Source organism: Octopus bimaculoides, chromosome 2, assembly GCF_046866305.1.
Source record: "Octopus bimaculoides isolate indiv1 chromosome 2, ASM4686630v1, whole genome shotgun sequence".
Lineage (NCBI taxonomy): Eukaryota > Metazoa > Mollusca > Cephalopoda > Octopoda > Octopodidae > Octopus > Octopus bimaculoides.
Window position 1 is genome coordinate 17,699,962 of NC_142929.1, and position 22,769 is coordinate 17,722,730.

The 22,769-nt window shown below is 38.2% G+C and overlaps 1 protein-coding gene and 1 long non-coding RNA gene across 3 annotated transcripts in view; one reads left to right on the forward strand and one right to left on the reverse strand.

Annotated features, from left to right (window-relative positions):
- Nucleotides 1-22,769, reverse strand: part of LOC106867785 (uncharacterized) — an 83,994-nt gene that overhangs the window by 59,866 nt on the left and 1,359 nt on the right. For both annotated transcript variants that reach the window (XM_014912771.3, XM_014912772.3), the window contains exons 2-3: nt 20,120-21,431; nt 2,320-2,531 (exon numbers count right to left, since the gene is read on the reverse strand). In XM_014912771.3, coding sequence (XP_014768257.2) covers nt 2,320-2,531; nt 20,120-21,356 — 1,449 coding nt within the window. In that variant the 5' untranslated portion in view covers nt 21,357-21,431. The remainder of the gene's footprint in view (nt 1-2,319; nt 2,532-20,119; nt 21,432-22,769) is intronic.
- LOC149136882 (uncharacterized) lies at nt 19,337-19,809 on the forward strand. The gene is made up of 2 exons (XR_016238285.1): nt 19,337-19,441; nt 19,532-19,809. It is a non-coding gene; the product is annotated as an uncharacterized LOC149136882 (long non-coding RNA).

A 22,769-nucleotide genomic window follows, 5' to 3' on the forward strand; every position in this document is an offset into this window, starting at 1 on the left:
ATATGTAATCATAAACAAAACTGTTCTTTTTCGCATTTGATGCGATGCTGAAAGACAAGCAAATAGGAACAAAACAATTCTTCAGCTGGATTAATATCGGTTTCTTTTGAATGAACACAAATTCTTCATACACTAAGAGAAGACGTCGTAATAAAAAAGTGTGGCTGTGTGGTAAGAAGCTTGCTTCCCAACCACATGGTTCCGGTTTCAGTTCCACTGCATGCTATCTTGAGCAAGTGTCTTCTACTATAACCACGGAGCCGACCAAAGACTTAATGTATTTGATAGACGGAAACTGAATAAAAGCCAGTCGTATATACATATTTCTTTTACTTGTTTCAGTTATTTAACTGCGGCCGTGCTAGAGCACCACCTTTAGTCGAACAAACCGACCCAGGACTTATTCTTTGGAAGCCTAGTACTTATTCTTTTGGGATTGCACTTAGAAAGTTACCCTCCCAGGCAGAAGTCCAGGCAAGGTTGTTTATGGAAAACCAACAGTAACCCATGCATACCGGCCTCTCCTCTCCACGCCACCAGTGTTATTCAAGGGAAATTTTAATGAGGTCTCTCCAGAGTTGCCACTCTTAGGTATTTCCCATTGATAACAGCTAAGGAAGTAGAAACATCAATGTCTTGGTATCCTGATAGATGGAGACACTGGACAAGTGAAAAATAAACGGTACAAGATAAACAGAGGTGCAGTGATAGCCGTGGAAAAAAGCCACGGAACTCCGGCTGTATCTTCGGCAAGTGTATTTTACTGTTGTACTGTTGCCTCAGGTTGATCAATGCCGTGAGAAGGAAATATGGTAGCCAGACGTTGGTCATGTGTGTGTGTGTGTGTGTGTGTGTGTGCGTGCGTGCGTGTGTATTCCTTTCTGTTTTCAATTATTTAAATTCTTTTATCTGAGGAAAGAGCTGATTTCTAACAAAAATACAAATCTCCATCGTTGGATAACGAAGACAATGTCACACTTTAAACTGGAGAAAAGTCATGCATATTTTTACTCTTTCGCTTAGAGATTGTATTTGTAATGTGCAAGTCTGTTGGTTGATTTCTTTTTCTGAAAACACTGGCTTATCCAGATTGTCACTTAGGCATTTACTCACAAAGCCAAGTTCACCAATAATTATTGGTATAAATGTGGATTTGTAATCTGGATATAAAGACTGGAGGTTTCGAAGCAGTAGTTCATAGTTATCCACTTTCTCTTTGACTTTCAAAGAAATGTCTACATCAGCAGAACAGCTGACTTCTATGATGGTATATGTATGTATGTATGTATGTATGTATGTATGTATGTATGTATGTATGTATGTATGTATGTACGTCATTGTTCAGTTTTATTTCAAGATTTCTTGCCAATAGAGAAAGAGCCGGTTTCTAAACTAGATCTAAGGTTCCTTCATTGGATTTTCAACATCAACAACAGGATATGTATGTATGTATGTATGTATGTATGTATGTATGTATGTATGTATGTATGTATGTATATGTTCAGATTTGTATGTGTTGCTCTTTGTATGTATTCTCATGCATATAGCTGCATATCTAGACATGCTCATATATATTTAAATGATTAACTTCTGGAAAGTTTTACAGATTTTTACAGTTCCAGTGATGGTTTGGATCTGTAATTTTTGAATTAGCTTTTTCCTTTCTGATTTTGAGAATATGTATGTATGTATGTATGTATGTATGTATATATGTATGTATGTATCTATGTATGTATGTGAGTGTGCTTATGCTTACAGTGTAGACATAAAGGCATGCACAGGTTTTAAGTCAAAACCGGCAATTTAAGTAGAAATTGATAAAATAAACATCGAACTGAAGTATTAGGGCCAATACGATCGATTAATACTCAATCAAGCATGGTCACAGTTCAATTACTGAAACCAGTAAAAGAATATAAGATTTTGTTTTATTTCAGGATATTTTTGCCAAATAGACACATGCACTATATATTCGTTCTTCACTTCAGATTAATTAATTTAAGTCCTTTGCCTGAAAATCTTGCGTCACACATCCTGTGACCTCTTCAGCGACTCTCCATCCCATGTGTCTCCTCCTGTTCTGTTTACCTCATTCTTGATAGATTGGATTAAACAGACAAAGAATGTAAAATAAGAACAATAATAAATCTGAAGTGAAGAACGAATGTATAGTGCGTGTGCTTATTTGGTAAAAATAAAAAAAAAATGAACGTCCCGAAATATAACACACCTTTACAAATCAGGAATCTTGTAAAACAAATAGATAAAAGTAATAAAAGATTAAATTATTGAAGGAATATAAAAAATCTAAATACTCACAAGAGGATGAGCAGAATCTACGAACATGCTTCCTTGAGATTGACCAAAACCTTTTCCTATGGCTGGCAGATTAAATGCATCAAGGACACCTTCGTGACCTTGCACTTCACTATCAAAATCTGTGGACACTCCTGTTTCGGCGAAGCTCTTCACTTTGACACTTGCGTAAGAACCAATCTTCCACATCGTGTAATTGTGGTCGTGTGTGCGTCCTTTGAAGCAAAATAGTTAATTAGATTGAAAAATGATTGCGGCTGACAATGATGTTTCTTAATGGTATAAAAGGAGAGGAATTGACACAAGGAGTGATTGAAATGGTTAGGTAGAGAGAGGGTGAATGAGTGAGAGGGAGGTAGGGAGAAAGAGAGTGAGTGCAGGAGAGAGAGAGAGAGAGAGAGAGAGAGAGAGAGAGAGAGAGAGAATGCACAAACACAAATACACACACGTACACACACGCACACATACATACACACACATACATAAAGTGAATGTGAAAAAGATGGGAATGAATAAGTGAGAGATTGATAGATTGATAGAGAGAGGGAGAGGGAGAGAGAGAGAGAGCGGGAAAGAGGAAAAAAGACAGCAAAAGACAAAGAGAGGGAGAGAGGGCATACGTATTTGAAATGAAAAAACGAAAAATATAGAAGTGGGAGGGGGAACTGGTCATAGGATCGCGGTTTCGATTCCCAGACCGGCGTTGTGAGTGTTTATTGATCGAAAACACCTAAAGTTCCACGAGGCTCCGGCAGGGGTGTGGGGGGTGTGGCGGTGAACCCGGCTGTATTCTTTCACCACAACTTTCTATCATTCTTTCTTCCTATTTCTGTTGTACCTGTATTTCAAAGGGCCAGCCTTGTCACACTCTGTGTCACACTGAATCTTCCGAGAACTACTTTAAGGGTACACGTGTCTGTGGAGTGCTCAGCCACTTGCACGTTAATTTCACGAGCAGGCTGTTTCGTTGATCGGATCAACTGGAACCCTCGTCATCGTAACCGACGGAGTGCCTCATCATATATATATTATTTCTTTACTACCCACAAGGGGCTACACACAGAGGGGACAAACAAGGACAGACAAACGGATTAAGTCGATTATATCGACCCCAGTGCGTATATATATATATATATATATATATATATATATATATATATACAAGAGAGGGAGAGAGAGAGAGAGAGAGAGAAAGTATCAGAGAAGAAGAGAAATAAGAGGAGAGTTATTTGGTAAAAAAAATAGACAGTGGGCGATTCCAAAAAGAAGACAATTCTAAATTCCGATCTCAAATAAATAAACAAATAAATGAATAAATAAATAAAAGAAAAACAAAACAGTGTGACATTTGACTAAAGGACATCGACACACATTTTTGGAGAAGGGGTGACACTCGAATAAATATGTTCCATTCTTTGACGAATTCTATCAAGCACGGAAGGACGAATAGCTCGATGGGGATTGAACCCAGTCCGCTTTTTAACAAAGCCTAGCATGGATTTTCTTCTAAAATTGCTAAATAAATCCTTTCTGCTATGGACACAAGACCTGAAACTTTGTGGGAAGGGGCTAGTCGATTACATCGACCCCAGTGCGTAATTAGTATTTATTTCATCGACCCTGAAAAGACAAAAAGGCAAAGTCGACCTCGGCGGAATTTGAACTCAGAACGTAAAGACGAACGAAATGCCGCTAAGTATTTTTTTTTCCTGGCGTTCTAACGATTCTGCCAGTTCGACGCGCTTAGTTGTTAGGGTGTCAGCATCATGATCGTAAGATTGTGGTTTCGATTCCTGGACCGGGTGGCACGTTGTGTTCTTGAGCAAAACACTTCATTTCACGTTGCTCCAGTCCACTCAGTCCACTCCATTCCACTCAGCTGGCAAAAATGAGTAACGCTGCGATGGACTGGCGTCCCGTCCAGCTGGGGAACACATACGCCATTGAAACCGGGAAACCGGGCCTATGAGCCTGGCTAGGCTTTAAAATGGGCGCATTTATTATTATTTACTAAAAGCACAAGCCCTGAAATTTGCGAGGAAGGGACCAGTCGACTGCATCGACTGTAGTGCTTCACTAGTACTTAATTTATCGATTCCGAAAGGATGAAAGGCAAAGTCGACCTCGGTGGAATTTGAACTCAACATGCAGACGGACGAAATACCACTAAGTATTTTGTCCGGCGTGCTAACGATTCTGTCAGTTCGCCGTTTAATTGCAAAATTAATAATCTCTTCTACGACAGGTACAAATCCTGAAGTTTTGGGAGAGGCAAGGTAAATCAATTACATCGACCTCAGTGCTCGCCTGGTACTTATTCTATCGACCCCGAAGGATAAAAGACAAAGTCCGCTGCCCTAACCACTGGGTCATTGCGCCTCCTTTACATATAGTAACCTCTCGCCATATCGCAGTTCACCCATCGTAGTTTATTATTTAAGCTTACGTCGATTCCTCCGTGTTGTTGTTTTGAATTTATAATAAAATAAATCTATATAAATTATAAAAAAATATACAGTACAGTACTGCTTCTACTTTGCGGATTTTCACCTATTGCGTGGAGTTTTTTTGGAACGTAATACATCGCGATAGTCGAGGGATTGCTGTATATCTAATAGACCGCGCCGACCACATAGAAACTATCTCGTTGGTTTAGAAGGAAATTAGTTTTAATTTGTTGTGAATGCGTGATTAATTAGATTAGGGATAATTAGTTATATCGTGAATAATTACAAATACAGTGAGGAACATCATAGAGCCAGATGTAAACTCACGCAGAGTCAAAGAAGGAACCACATGATCGTTTGAAGAAACATCAGGGTTGCTAGAAACAGCAGTAAAATCCCCATCAAACCATACCATACAGTCTCAAAAATGGACGAATCCATTATTATTCTTGGATTCTTTTAACTGTTTCAGTCATTAGACTGTGGGGGTGTTGGGGAGGGGTGGGGGGGGACAATGCTTTGAAGAATTTTAGTCGAACGAATCGACCCAGTGCTTAGCTTTTAAGGCCTGGCACTTATTATATCGGGCTGTCTTTGCTGAACCGCTAGGTTACGGGGACGTAAACGCACCAACATTGGTTGGGGTAGGGGACAAACACACACATAAACGCACACGCACACACACACACATACACACACATAAACACACGCACACACGCATACGACGGGCTTCTTTCAGTTTCTGTTGACCAAATCCGGGGTTATAACAGAAAACACTTACCCAAGGTACCACGCAGTGGGATAGAACCCGGAATCACGTGGTTATGAAGAACATTTCCTACTACACAGTCATGTCTACACCTACATAACAAGGTTTTCTTCGCAACCCTGTTCTCAGTAGTTTTAAGCTAAGACAACTTACTTTAGGGAAGTCATTCTGTTGAAAAGAAATCTAGAAGAAAGAACGTAAACCCGTATCTTCTGTAAGGTTAGACTCAAAGCCATGGCTACGGAGGAGGCGACGGAATACAGAGTGTCTCAGGGTGATTGTGGAGTATAGAAGAACCATTGATATATTAACGATAATACCGGCACAATGGCTGTCGAGGAGATATATTAATAAAACAACAGCCGACAGGCACGATTTTATAGCTGTAGCTTTATCAAATCTCTCGGATATAATGTTCAGCCATTGAACCAAACGAGCATTGTCAAATCTTATTTCATCTTACTTTATTTACATAAGATCTCAAAGAAGATCAGGAATTTGTTAATATAATAAACGAAAGACTCAAGTTTATTTATCACGGTAGATTCGAATAAAGTGTTCTATGTCAACGTGGTATTTGAGAATGAACAATTCAGGTGATAATACAAGCAAACACAAATGGAACTGATGTCGAAGAAAATGCTTATCAAGTTAATGGTGATAAGGACATCGACGATGATAAGGACAGTTACTGAAATAATAATATTTTTGCATAGGTATAGAACCTGAAATTTTGAAGGAATTGGTTAATCAACACCTTCGACTCCAATACATGAGTGGTGTTTTATTTTATCGACCACGAAAGTACAGAAGGTAAATACCACGAGGCATTTTCCGACGCTCTAGCGATTTGGTCGATTCACTGCCCTTAATAATGGCTTAAAATGTTGGCACGAAGTCAGTAATTTCGGGGGATTGGCTAAGTTGATTACATCGACCCCAATACTCAACTGGTAATTATTTTATCGGCCCTGAATGGATGAAAGGCAAAGTCGGCCTCGGCGTAATTTGAACTCAGAACGTAAAGACAAAATACCGCTAAGCATTTTTCTTGGTGCCTTAACGTTTCTTATTTCTTTATTGCCCACAAGGGGCTAAACATAGAGGGGACAAACAAGGACAGACAAAGGGATTAAGTCGATTACATCGACCCCAGTTCTTAACTGGTACTTAATTTATCGACCCCTGAAAGGATGACAGGCAAAGTCGACCTCGGTGGAATTTGAACTGAGAACGTAACGGTAGACGAAATACCGCAAATCATTTCGCCCGGCGTAGCTTGCTTACCAACCACATGGTTTCGGGTTCAGTCCCACTGCGTGGCACCTTGGGCAAAGTGTCTTCTACTATAGCCTCGGGCCGACCAAAGCCTCGTGAGTGGATTTGGTAGATGGAAACTGAAAGAAGCTCGTCGTATATATGTATATGATTGACCGTTGACTGAACACTATTCAATTTTTTTTCTCCGTGTTTTTCTCCTTGTCTCCGTATTCTTTCTGTTGAAGAGCGTAGCTCGAAACGTCAAAGACTTTCCGTATTCCCGAGCGTCATACTAATATATACTTTTGTTATTTACACCACCTGTCCTCGTCTGTTGTTATTATTTGTATATTCTCCCATATATATATATATATATGTGTGTGTGTGTGTGTGTGTGTGTGCTTGTGTGTCTGTGTTTGTCCCCCCCCCCACCAACATCGCTTAACAACCAATGCTGGTGTGTTTATATCCCCGTAGAATAAGTACTAGGCTTACAAAGAATAAATCTTGGGGTCGATTTGCTCGACTAAAAGGCGGTGCTCCAGCATGGCCGCAGTCAAATGACAGAAACAAGTAAAAGAGTAAAAGAATAAAAGAGTACCTCAGATTAGTTTAAGACATTTTCCAGTTTTCGTTTTGTGTTGCTTGCTTTACTTTTCAAGAAAGCAGTCCTAAACACCTATATATAATACCTTGTCCCGTGTCTTCTCGGACCTGTTGCGACATGCTTATGGATAATGATCCGCAAAACCAGGTGAGGAAATTTGGGATATTTCCATTTAATTTCCTGCGGTGATAAAGAAAATGAGTGTTGCCTCTTAACCAGGTTAGCGAAGCCATTGACAGACGATTTGTTAGCCGCAGTGTTATAAAGAGCGTTAGTGTTACTACTGGGGACGCTGTTGTTGTTATGTGTGCTCCAGCATGGCCACACTTCAAAGAAAGTTGTTGCTGCTGTTCTTTTCTTTACTTTTGTCGTCGAATCATTGTTCTTATTACTGTCTCCATTATTTATTGCAGCGGTGGTGCTGCTGCCACTGCTGCCACTGCTGCTGTAAGTTCTTTTGTTTTTGCTGTCGTCGTTGTTGTTGTTGTTGTTGTTGTTGTTGTTGTTGTTTCTATTGGCATTGGGCGTGGTCGTGGAGATTTTGCTTAAAGGGAAGAAGGCCATGTCAAAATTGTAGCAAACGTTATTTATCCTGTCAAATATTTTCGGCACAACGTTTTGATTTTTTTTAAATGGGTACGCTCTAGAGAGAGAGAGAGAGAGAGAGAGAGAGAGAGAGAGAGAGAGAGAGAGAGAGAGAGAGAGAGAGAGAGAAAAGAAATTCTGAGTTGAAGGGCAAAACAAAACGAGGCTGACCAGTCTACCTGGACCCTCGTCAGGTTCGCAAAAGAAAAACTTTTCAGATATAGACTTTTAAAACACAAATAAATCGAACAGACATTACGATCGATCGAAAGGTCATATTGTTTATACAGAAGCAATGATTATGATAATGATAATGACGATGACACCAACAATAAGGAATAATAATAATAATAATAATAATAATAATAATAATAATAGCAAAAGGGGCCGATTCCTGCCTAGCTCAGATACCAGGAAACCCCCAAAATAGCAGAAATTCAAAAGATAGTGCTCATGGGAACTGCCCATCTCCTACGTAAAATATTGTCCATGTAATCTCAAATTTTAAAACAAACTCATAATTTTCTTAAACATTTTCTAGAACAATACTATGTGCAAAACCAAATATATGACACCCTAGGCATAACACCAACACGAACTTCTAACTCGTTGTATCTTGAGGTCTCTGGGTGAGACTTGGAGTCAACTTGTACAAATACAAAGCAGAAGTCAAACATATAACAACAACAACAACAACAATAATAATAATAATAATAATAATAATAATAATAATAATAATAATAATAATAATAATAATAGGCGCAGGAGTGGCTGTGTGGTAAGTAGCTTACCTACCAACCACATGGTTCTGGGTTCAGTCTCACTGCGTGGCACCTTGGGCAAGTGTCTTCTACTATAACCTCGGGCCGACCAAATCCTTGTGAGTGGATTTGGTAGACGGAAGCTGGAAGAAGCCCGTCGTATATATGTATATATATATATTGTGTGTGTGTGTGTGTTTGTGTGTCTTTGTTTGTCACCCCAACATCGCTTGACAACCGATGCTGGTGTGTTTACGTCCCCGTAACTTAGCGGTTCGGCAAAAGAGACCGATAGAATAAGTACTAGGCTTACAAAGAATAAGTCCTGGGGTCGATATGCTCGACTAAAGGCGGTGCTCCAGCATGGCCGCAGTCAAATGACTGAAACAAGTAAAAGAGTAAAAGAGTAAGAGTATAGTAATAATAATCAGAATTCAAATTTTGACAAAAGATCAGCTATGTTTTAGGAGGAGGGTATTAGAACTAAGCGCTTGTCTGGTACTATATTTTAGTTTAGAGGCTCCTAAAAGATGAAAGGCAAAGCTGACCTCGCCAGGATATGAATTCATAACATGAAGATCTGTAACTAAAACATGGAAATTCATTTTGTCCGACACCATAACGATTGTGTAAAGCAACAATAACAACAACGCTAAAGACGACGACGATGACCTCGGCGACAACAACAACAACAGCAACAACAACAACAGCAACAACAACAACAGCAACAACAACAACAGCAACAACAACAACAGCAACAACAACAGCAACAACATCCTGGAAACATGAAAGCTGTAGGTCAAGAGAGCTGGTTAAGTTGACTCCAAGTGAAATGTAAATACGAGATGAAGTAAAGTCTGTTCTGTTTGAAGAATACTTTCAATAAGTCAACAGTTTGGTGATTAAAGTAAGTGGCGATCAATGAAGTCATTACCTAATTACTTCCAGCTAATTATCTACGTGACCAACCAACAGGAAAAATATACATATACACATATACTCATGCATACATACTTACATGCATTCGTGCATACACACATGCATAGTTGTTGTTGCTGTTGTTATCATTATCATTATAATGACCGCCGCCTTAGCGAAGGCGGAAGTATTGTTTTTCAGTCGTATTTGTTTGTTTCTTTGTTTGTCCGTAGACAAGATATCTCAAGAACCGCTGGATGGATTCGAATGCAACTTTCAGGGATGTTTGTCCCAGTGACTGGCACGAACTGATTAGATTTTGGAATCGATCCAGTAATGGACAAGGATTCTGGATTGTTTTTCCTGTTTCCTTTTTTACTTAATTTTTGAGAGCGGTCGGGTTCATTTTTAGCATTCTCGTTTGTGAGAGCAGTCGAGTTTATTTCAGATATTCCCATTAAAAAAAATCATCCCTGGTTAATCGTTGAGAGAGGACATTGGTGTGGCTCTCTGAGTGCTCTTGTTACTATTATTATGGAGATACTTTTCGGATCACAAAAGAAGACATCTCGATGCAAATATCAATGTATGGAAACGAAAGAGTACAAAAGAGATTACAGAAATGATGCTTCATCTTACGCTTAATATGCAAAACTAGCTGGCCCCGTGCCATAAAAAATGACGGCCAATTGTAGCATTTTATATATAAATATGGATGGTCAATCAAATTAATACACTTGTCAATGTTATCTAGTGGTTGTCTTTTGAGATGTGGCATCGATCCTCATTTGTTACTGAAAAAACTCTGGTTCACACATACAAACATTCACATACTTCTCTTGTTCACGCACACACATACATACATACACTCACACGGAGTTGAAACGCTGTTTGATTTTCCTTTTCAGCGTTGAATGTTCACCATCTCACTTCCATTGCACACACACACACACACACACACACACACACACACACACACACACACACACACACACACACACACACACACACACGTTATTAATGTTCAGGAAGGAAAATGTGAATGAGATAAATTAACTTTGTTAAAGATCAGTATTGACAGATCTTGAGCCATTGAGAGATATACAGCACAAACAGCACAAACAGCACACGAAGTGAGGGTGCGGCAGAAAGTTTCCATTCTGAGAGTTGAAGCATGACTGACGCCCACGGGTAGAGAGATTAGCTACAAGATTCTCGTGGCATATGTGACATAATTTTAGTAGATGTGACTCTTCACAAACGTACTGATGGTTACTGAAGATGGAGAGTGATCAAAGTGTTAGAGAAGATTGTTAAGTACAATTTCAATCATTTTTCAGCTGTTGAATTCAAATAAACAAAACAATCCTAAAAATGTAACTCCAAGGTTGCGAGTTCGATTCCCGGCGGCGTGTTGTGTCCTTGGGTAAGGCACTTTATTTCATGTTGCTCCTGTCTACTCAGCTAGCAAAAACCAGTTGTACATGTAATTCAAAGGGTGAACTTTGTCACATTCTGTGTCACGCTTAAACTCCTTGAGAACTACGAGGATGTACTGAAATGTTCATAGGCTGATTATGAAGGAGTGATGCTAGAGCTGTGAAATGTTGCAGGCATTAATTTCAGCTCTTCTTATTAAGGCGGCTAGCTGACCGATTCGTTAGCACACTGAGCAAAATGCATAGCGGCATTTCGTCCGTCTTTACATTCTGAATTCAAATTCCACCGACGTCGACTTTGCCTTTCATCTTTTCAGAGTCGATAAAATAAGTATCAGTAGAACACTGGGGGTCGATGTACCCGACTTATTCGCTCCAAAGAATTGCTGGCCTTGTGCCCAAATTTGAAACGAGTATTTAAGGAAATACCAACTCTTTGTTTACGATGAATTACGATGACAGTGTTGCTGCTACATACAAGCATCTAAAACTACATCCAACAAAAGGGGCCGATTAGTTAGCAAGGGCTCACTCACCAACGCACTATCACTTTTGGTCTACAGATACATTGTCTGCTCTCTCTACCTTCTATATCCCTATTGCAGGCACTGCTCCTCTGAACTAGTTAAGGTGTGTACTACCTCGCTCACGCCAAGCATTACTGAGCGATGTTAGAGCTGTTCGCGTTCAATTTCAGTTCTCGATTTCTACCTTCGGGTGACATTTGAATTCAGAGCGAAAGAGCCGTCGCTAAATCCCTACAAAGAAGCGCGTCAATATGGCCGCTTGACCTGCTGGAAATAGTAATCAAATACCCCTTGAATCAGACAATCGTCTAAGAAAAAAGGAACCGTTGCACAATGTGGTTGTAGGTTTCCTGCACATAGGAAAACGACGGGATAGTCACGCCTGGTTCATAAATCTGCTCTATCAGGGCGCATCTGGTGCTAAACAACAACAACAACAACAACTACTACTACTACTACTACTACTGCTGCTGCTGCTGCTACTGATGCTGCTGCTGCTCTCATGCCTCCTCGTCACTCCTACCGTGTCTCACTACCAAGACTTCGTACCAACTACTTGCCCATTCCTTCCTCTACCGAGAATTCATTTGGTCGAGAAAAACATGTGGTTTGAGAAAAATATAGTTTCTATTTTCAGCTGACTGAGTGACCGCATCATAGCTCACTCGCTAGGTCATCCGTTTAAAGTATTATCTATATGAGTTATTTTATTGAGCTCAACTCTGGAAGCTAACACACACACACACACACACACACACACACACACACACACACACACACTCACACACACACACACACACACACACACAGACACGTACAAATAAACATACACACATCAACTATATAGTGTTTATATTTCTTACAGATGGAAACTTTGCAATCTAATGGTGCCAGTTTACAGACTAGTGCGCTGAGCCACTGAACTGAATGTCAAGTGTTATAAACGAAGATGTGAGCACCGAGCCAGCAGTCTGACGACTTAATGACACGGATAGATGCCGTTCTGTCACGCCAGACAGATGAAACCCGTGTGTAAGAGTCAGGCATTTCACTTAAAAACCTAAAAGCAAGCAAAAAAATAACAACAACTAGAACTGCATCAAAACAACAACAACAACAAAAGATCTAAATCAAATTTCAATCAACCATAAAAATAACACACTTTCAAACCATCATCACAACTTGAAACTCTGTGATGTACAACAAAAACAAAAAAGACGATGAAAATATATATCCTATTTTAGTATACATCTAAAGAAAATCTTGCATTATCTCGCTACACATGGCTGAATAGAAGTGGTTTTCACCTGATACTTATTTGCAGGTGCAAGTGCATGGAAACGATACAGTTATGCAAGCTACCGCCATATCGTAAAAGAATTTGCTGTGTCTCACTAGACACACGTCTGTATATTTGCCTTTGTAAATTAACCGTGAATCTCTGGTTTTACTCCAACCCACTTGTTAAATATTTCAGTCGGTGTATTGAAGTGGCGATGACATTTACCAAGCAGCTTGGCTCTTACATTCTCGTTTCTGTTCTTTTTTTAACGCTCTGCCTTGCACTTTTACTCTCTGGGTTCACTTACGATAGAATAATAAACATGTGTATTAATATTATCAAAGCATTCTCAATGTTCGACAGAGGAAGGTTGTTTGTAACTGATACCATATCATGCTGTACAACTACTGCACTGGACAGCACACACACACACACACACACACACACACACACACACACACACACACACACACACACACACACACACACACACACACACACACACGCGCGGATACATATGTATTTATATGTATGTATATATGTATGTATATAAGTATGTATGTATGCATGTATGTATGTGTGTATATATATATATATATATATATATATATATACAGGGATTAGCATTGAGTTGCTTCTCCAACATACTGAAAATTTAGAAATAGCAGTCAAAGAACTACTGATTCTAAACTACAAATTTTTCTCTAAATGGATGGCGATATCTATGGCACACATATATATGTGTATATATATATATATATATATATATATATATATATATATATATATATATATATATATATATATATATATACACACACATATATATGTATCTCTCTCTCTCTCTCTCTCTCTCTATATATATATATATATATATATACACACACACACATATATATATACACACACACGCATATATATGTATGTATGTATCTATCTATCTATCTATCTATCTATCTATCTATCTATCTATCTATCTATCTATCTATCTATCTACAGGCATGCAACAGATGAGGAGATTGACAAAGGTAAACAATCTAGATTGACTTTTAGTTCTTGCACAGAATCAGTTTCTGTATTATTAGAAACACAGAAGAGTACTCTATACACGACCGTGGCAGAAGTGTGTAGAATCTGGAAATATATCTCTACGAGCATTATTTAAAGTTTTACTCTAGATCAGTCAGAGTTCCACACAATTCCCTTGGCACGAAACTATCATAGGAAAGGAGGAGATGTTGGCTTGTAGTGCAATTGTTACGAAATTATCGGCACTGTCAGCCGGAGTTTTATCCAGGATGTCAGGTAATTCCTTCTTAAAGTTATTTAATACAAATTTGGAGGCATATCTAAAAGCCGAGATGAGATGGAATTTTGGACTTTTAAAAACTATTTTTGCCATGTAAAATAGGATTTTAAAGAAACCTCCATTTCTTTAAATTAGTTTATAAAAGAACTAAACCGATCCAAGGTCAAAAATTATATTTTTCAGTTTACTTCATTTTCTTCCTTTTGCTTCTGTTAAATATAGTTTGGTAATAAATGCAGAATTGTATTTCTTCGATGAGAATTGGCGAAAGTTGTTGTGCTACAAGAGTCGTGTTTTATAAAAGAACTAAACCGATCTTAGGTCAAAAATTATATTTTTCAGTTTACTTCATTTTCTTCCTTTTGCTTCTGTTAAATATAATTTAGTAATAAATGCAGAATTGTATTTCTTGGATGAGAATTGACGAAAGCTGTTGTGCTACAAGAGTTGTGCTTTAAACAGATTTAATGCAACGCTTTATATTGATGTTATAAGCTTGATGTCTTCTTTATTTTTACATTAAACAAAAAGTTTATGACAAAGCCTTCCCTTCACCATAAAGCAGAGGTATACATTGCTATAGTTGCGTATAAATCTAGTTAATAGTAAATTATATGTCATATAGACATATTTAAGCATCATACTGTCAAGTACTGCTTAATGATGGTTCAGTTGAACCATAGTCGAAATGCGTGGATCACAGGAAAATGTTTATCGATTTAGAGACAGGATTTTCCTCGTTAATCTCGATTTTTATCCTATCGTAACGACAGGAGTGTTTTAAAAGATGCTTGTACTGTTTCTGGGCTTTTAAAAACATTCTTGTCGTTTCAGATGTCACCGAATCAAATTCTTTTCGTCCCATTACCTTTCTGAGTTCGAATCCAAAATTGACTATAGTTTTCATTCTTTTGGGGTTGATAAAATAATTCACCTGTTAAATACTGGGGCCTATATGATTTGCTATATCCCTTCCATAAAATGTATCGTCTCGTACCTTTGTTAGAAATAAATTTTCCGCGATATTATTGTATTCTAGTGTACAACCACGCCTAGAACACTGTTTCCCCATGTGGTCTACCCACATCAACCAAAACATTACGAGAACTGAATTACCCCAACAGCAATCATTAAATAAATAAAAGGAATGACTGATCTGGATTATTGGGACCGCCTTAAAAGATTGAATGTTTATTCTCTCCAGCGCCGCCGTGAGCGCTACATCATTTGCGTAATGTAGAGAACAAACCACCAGCATTGCCCATACGACCTTAACATTAGATTCAGAATTCATCCAAGACTGAGGCCACATATCACATGCTCAGGTCTACAATTCAGGTCCACATGACATAAATTCACTGTAATATAATTTCTTTTCCTCCACAGGGCCTGCTCTATTTAACATTATCCAGAAACAAATCGAAGGAAAAAATTCGATCACCTTCAAATGCAACGCAGACAAATTTCTTCAAATTTCTTCAAGAGATACCAGATAAGCCACCTATACTCGGATACGTCTCTGTCAACATCAACTCCCTACTTGAATGAAGCATGATACCACGAAATTTGATTTTAAAATGACTTAACAGATCCTATCAGGTGATGCTATCGAGTCAGTCAGACATGGCTTGGGACCAATCTTTGGTCGAAATATATCTAAATTATTTAAGTTATCTATTTGTGTTTGTTATGTCTCAACGCTACTGCTATCTAGCACCTTCGGATGATCTCTACTCAACCGCTACACAACTGCTACTCGACTGCTACTCGACTGCTACTCGACTGCTACTCGACTGCTACTCAACCCTCCTACCACGGCCAGACTACTTCTATTTATATGTCTTGGGAGCTCCTACTTCTTTGCCTGGGGGCATCGACACAACAGTGTTGAACAGTACATCTCTACTGAAAGAGAAATATTTTGTACTTGTTTGCCTCCGGGCCAGTCTTAAGCGAGAAGACCTACGGCCAAGCGCGTTCCAGCAATGACCATGCCGATATTTTCCAGGCTGATGTATCATTTCCCACTATCATTTTTTTTTTTTAATACAATATAGCATATGATAAGACCGATATTTGGCTGCGATTTCTAACAAGTCTTGTGAGCACGTAAAGGTTCCTCACCACTGATTCGAAGAGAACTGCGTTTATCCTTTCGCTTACTCTCTTCGAAGAGTTTGTGTTTACGACGTTCATAGAGTGTTTGGACTTTGAGTATATATATATATATATATATATGTTTATGTATGCACAGATCATTTAATGACAATTTTAAATGAATCGAATCTTTGCAGCATTCATGCGTAATAATGCAAAAGTGTTTTACTTTCCTAACAGCAAAAAAAAAAAAAAAATAAAATAAAATAAAAACAAAAGAAAAGAAAAGAAGTCAACTCTACATCTGAAAGGAACCGAATCATGACATTTTACTCAATTACTAGAACGTTAAAGTGCCGCTAATTGTGGAAAAATGTTCAATAGTTCACATTCATAAGTAATTACTTTATCTGCTATGTAAACGCTGACATGTGATTAGCTATTTCTGAAGCATAGATCTTGAAAATTTCTAAAAGAATGAACACGAGATGAGAATCTGCATAATGTCAAGGAACTAACACTCGGATTTACTGAGATATATTGAAGCAGCTTTTAACGGTACACATATACGCGCGCGCACACACACGCATAAACACACACACACGTACACACGCACACACACACACATACACGTACGCACAGACACACATGCACACACACACGCATGCACGCACGCACGCACGCACGCACGCATACACACAAAGACAAGCACACACAGAGACACACACACAGACACACACAGAGACACAGACGCTTTGATAAATATTGCTATTAATGTATATATATATATCTATATCTATATCGATATATATATATATATATATATATATATATATATATATATATATAAGCATATTCACCTCTCTGCTTATAGCAATTCTGGTCTATGTATACAAGTATGAATGCGTGTATGTATGTATGTATGTATGTATGTATGTATGTATGTATGTATGCATGCATGTATGTATGAGTGTGTGTGTGTGTGTGTGTGTGTGCATGCGATTGTGTGTGTACGTGTGCGTGTATGTGTGTGTTGTGTATTTGTGAGTGTGTGTGTGTGTGTTTTGTGAGTGTGTGTGTGTTTTGTGAGTGTGTTCTGGTTTTTATTTCACAAATTTCTCGCCTATATTGAGAGAGCCAGTTTCCAACCGAGAAACAAGGTTTTTTAAAATTGGAATTTAAACAACATCAGCTAGGGAGTTATGTATATATGTATGTACCTGAATGTATGTCTATCCACGCATACATACCCTTTCATGAGTGGATCAGTATGTTTGACTTAAGTGTGTGTCTAAATACGTATATTTGTATGTCCATGTATGCGTATATGTACAAACTACTTGCTAAATTTCCGAAATGTTTTGCATATTTTCACAGTTCTATTATTATTTGTAACTGTAAGGAGGCGAGTTGGCAGAATTGTGAGCACGATGGACGAAATGTTTAGCGGTATTTTATCCGTCGCTACGTTCTGAGTTCAAATTGCACAAAGGTCGACTTTACCTTTTATCCTTTCGGGGTCATAAATTAAGTACCAGTTGAGTACTGAGGTCGATGTGATCGATTGTCCCCCTCCCCCAAATTTTAGACCTTGTGCCTATAATAAAAGATTATTTGTAACTGTGATTTCCTAATCAGCCATGACCTTTCTGTTAAATAATGCTCAAGTTTTCAAGATTAATGTTGAGGAAATCGGTTACATAACAAAATACGCCAATAATCACAGCTAAAAATCTAAGGTTATAGTCCGGATGTGTCTGTTGACTTCTCATTATTTCAACACAAATATTCTATTTTCTTTTATTAGCATTAACAGTATGTTAACGTCTGTTAGACAATTGATTTGTACTTTCATAAAGTCTTGTTTATTTCTTCTGTTTCAGATCCTTATCTCTGATCAGTTTTGATCACATTTTGCAGAGATTTGACAGGAAAATTTCATAAGTATTTTTTCATATTAAGAATGAATATGCCCTTTACATCATTTTAATCTTTAGGACTAAGTTTTCTTATTTCTTTATTGGCCACAAGGGGCTAAACATAGAGGGGACAAACAAGGACAGACAAAGGGATTAAGTCGATTACATCGACCTCAGTGCATAACTGGTACTTAATTTATCGACCCGGAAAGGATGAAAGGCAAAGTCGACCTGAGTAAAAAAATTACGAATGTTAAAAAATAGTAAAAAATAGTACCATTCGTTATGTAAATAGATTAGATTGAATTAAATTAAATTAGATGTTCTTGTCAAGTCTTGCTTAATTGTTTGTCTTTCCTCAGTACTTTAACTTATACCTACTGACTCAAAGGGAAGCCACCTTTAGCAGCTTTGAACAAGGCAATCACATAACCAAAACTTCAACTGCTATTCAAACTGGAATTTTGGTGACGCACCTATTTGAGCATTCAGAACGCATACCTATTAGTTTGACTCATTCTAAAGGAAAACTCCTCTTATTCTTTACATATATACATATACATATGTGTGTGTGTGTGTGTGTGTGTGTGTGTGTGTGTGTGTGTGTGTGTGTGTGTGTGTGTATGTGTATATATACAAGTGTGTAAGTACATGTACTCGTCCGTAGCTTATGATTCATTTTGTCACTACCTAGAATATCTGGCTGTATGCAAACCTTAGGAAAAACACCATGTATAGGGAGAAACTCAGTGTAGGGACAGAGAAAGGTCTTTTATCTTTTATCTTTTACTTGTTTCAGTCATTAGACTGCGGCCATGCTGGGGCACAACCTTGAATTTTTAGTCGAATGAATCGACCCCAGGACTTCTTTCTTAAGCCTGGTAACTATTCTGTCGTATTCCTTTTGCCGAACCACTAAGTTACGGGGAAGTAAACATACCAACACCGCTTGTCAAGCAGTGATGGTGGCGGACAAACACACACACACACACACACACACACACACACACACACACACACACACGATGGGCTTCTTTCAGTTTTCTGCCTACCAAATCCACTCACAAGGCTTTGGTCGGCCCGAGACTATAGTAGAAGTCACTTGCCCAAGATGTCATGCAGTGGGACTGAACCCGGAACCATGTGATTGAGAAGCAAGTTTCTTACCACACAACCACTCCTGCGCTTATGTCATGAATTTCGAAGTAAGGATATGAAATGATACACATATTGAATACTTTTTCTTTCGCTTGTATACACAACAATGTTATTAATTTTTCTTTTATTTGTTTTAGTCAAGAGAGGGCGCTGTACTCATGATCCGTTACAAGGGATCTGAAGGGATCAAATCGCAAACCCGGCTCGAATACCTGTATGAGAATGAACTCCGCTACAAGGTCCCGATGTGCCAAGTGGTGGCAAGGGTAACGACCAGCTTCGGTCATGAATGACCATGGGATTGCACCTAGAAAGTTCCCCTCCGAGGTACAAGTCCGGGGAAAGTTGTTTATGGAACACCAGCTGTCACCCATGTTATCCAAGAGAAAGGCAAAAGCCGATACATCTTGGCACCAGTGACATCGCAACTCATTTCTACAGATGAGGGAACTGGAGAAACGCGAGATAAAGTGTCTTGCTCAAGAACACAACAATGTCTGTATATGAAACATTTTTGTATGTCTGTGTCGGTATATATGCTTATTTCTAAATGATGAATAAAATATTTTTAGATTTTAATGCTCGGGTGACTTTTTTACGTTTTTTTCTTTGTCCCAAGTTTTGTCCCATTTTCTCTTGCTTTTTATCTCACATATATAATATTTGTAGTTAAATGTTAGACAATAAAATAGAGGAAACGAAAAAAAAAAAAGAAGTTCACTCACCGATTGTTTTTGACCACTGTGCATGCGGTCGGTACATAGGATACATCTTTGGGAATCTTCTACTTGACCAAAGAGGTACAAACGTTATATTATAGTAAGCCATTGAGTTTTCTGGACACTGATCATCGTCTGCGTCTGTAGCCGAAGTTGTTGGTATTCGTTTGTCGGTATTAGTCGGTGTTGTGACACCTTGTTTTGTTTCTTCCGCCCTTTCAGTTGTTTCTGTCGTCGGGGTTACTTTTACAGTCTGCTTTTTTGTTATTTCCGGTAATTCTTTCTTGCTATCTGTTGTCCGAGTTTTTTCAGTTGTTTTAAGGGTTGTCTGGGGTTTCTGCGATGTCCGGGGAACTGTGTTCAGTTTTTCTGTTATTCTCTCTTTCAGAGTTGTCCGTGTTCTTTCAGTTGTTTGGGGTTTTTCGCTTGTTTGGGTTTCCTTTTTTTCCACTATCGTCTGTGTTGTCTTTTCTACTCTTTGTGTTTGAACGACTTGCGATGTTTCAATTGTTTGAGGATTTTCAGGTTTAGGGGTTGTTTGAGGCTTTCGGGTTTTAGAAGTTGTTTGAGGCTTTCGGGTTTTAGAAGTTGTTTGAGGTGTTTCAGTCTCTTTGGTTCCTTCAGTTGACTGAGCTTTTTGTGTAGTTTGAGTCGTCGGGACTTCTGTCGATGCAGTTGTCTGAGTTGTATATGTTTCTGTTGTCAACTTGGTCCTTAACTCTTTCTGTTTTCGCTGTTGTTGTCGTTGATGAAATTTGTTGAGACGATCTTTAGGGCGTACTTTATCTGGTTCGTATTGCGTTGACTGAGCTCGATGTTTGGACACTGGCTGCTTGTCGGATGATTTTACCAGGGTTGCTGGTTTAGTAGACTGCTCATATTGATCAGATGTTTGATTCGGCTGTGAATACGATGTTGTCATCGTTATATTTCTGCTGGTAGCTGTACTATAAATAGTCTCAGCAGTTGTTGACGAAACACAGTGTACTCGACACACGAAGTTTGAGAAAACACAGATAAGAACTGTCAACAACCAAAAACAATTGATTCTAGCATTAAAGTATCTATTATAAAGACAATCTTTCTTGTTAATATTTCTATCAGATCCAAACTGGTGATTAATAGAAGTCTCATCCATATAATCTCCTTGGTAAAAAGACGAATTTCCACTCCAAGCGCTATAATTAAGTTCCACTTTAGTAGCGGTCAACCTTCCATTCATCTTTATTCTCTTACGATCCATTGTTCAATAATAAGGGTAACGAAGTTGTCTATGTTGTTGATAATGCCCTCAAATGGTTATTCCGATGTGTAATTTCTATAAAAAAAAATACGACAAAAAGTAAAAGGGGAACAAAGATCTGTTTATCAACTATTGTCTTTCATGTTATTAGGCTGTCTGTTATCATAATTAAACAATTCAAAGAAAAATTCACAGTTGGTTTCGTTGTTTAATGTATTATATCTTAATTAGTAAGTTTATAATCAATCCCAGTGTTCCGTGTTGTTTAAACCAACTGACAGTAATTATCAGTACCGTATGTATGGATATATATGCTTATATAACACGCAAACACACACATAGACACGCAGCTCTCTCTTTATATATATATATGTGTGTGTGTGTGCGCGCGCGTGTGTGTGTGTGTGTGTGTATGTTTCTATGTGTGTATGAGTGCTGATAACGTGTTTGCGAGGTGAGATTATTGTGATATTTTTACTCTGATATTTTGCTATATCGTGTAACGAATATGTTTGATATTTGCTCAAGTAAGTTTCTCTTCCTGTATATGTGTGTGTGTGTGTGTTTGTGTGTGTGTGTTTGTGTGTGTGTGTGTGTGTATTTGTGTGCGTGCGTGTGTGTGTGTGATCGTTAGTCTTTCACTGCTTTTCACGTAAACCATTGCCGGAAAATTCTTTATTTAGTACCATCGATGTTCTTTAACCTTAAACAAAAAAAAAAAGTGTGTATGTGTGATTTTGTAACTGGGTACATGTGTTAACGTGTGCGTGCATGTGTGTGTGTGTGTTTGTGTGTATGTGTCTGTGTCTGTGTGGATACATACATACATATATATTCATACATTCATACATACTCACACACATGCACACACACACATATTCAGACACTCGTACATGCTTACATATTTTCACACATACACACACACACATATACACATACACACAGACACACACACACACACACACACACAGATACACACACACAGATATACACACACACAGATACACACACACATACAGATACACACACACACACAGTCGCACTCACACTCACACACATATTATAACACCACAAACTATCAGTCTGTCTATCTGTCTATTAAACATGCTGGCATATTATTATCATAAATATATGATCACATATCATTCATTTATTTTCACCTGTGTAAAAGCAACAGCAAAACAAACGACTACAGCCATCAACATCATTCACTACACCATACAAAAAGAAAAAAAATGCATTCAGATATAAAATTAAAATGTTCTGCGTTTAAAAAATTAATCAGTTGTCTTGAATTTCAATCATTACTTGTTGAAAAATATAGTTTATTGAGGAAGAATGGGCACTTTTCTCCATCCACTATGTGGTTCGATCCCGCTAATACGATTACCGCCACTATCAACTTTATATTGC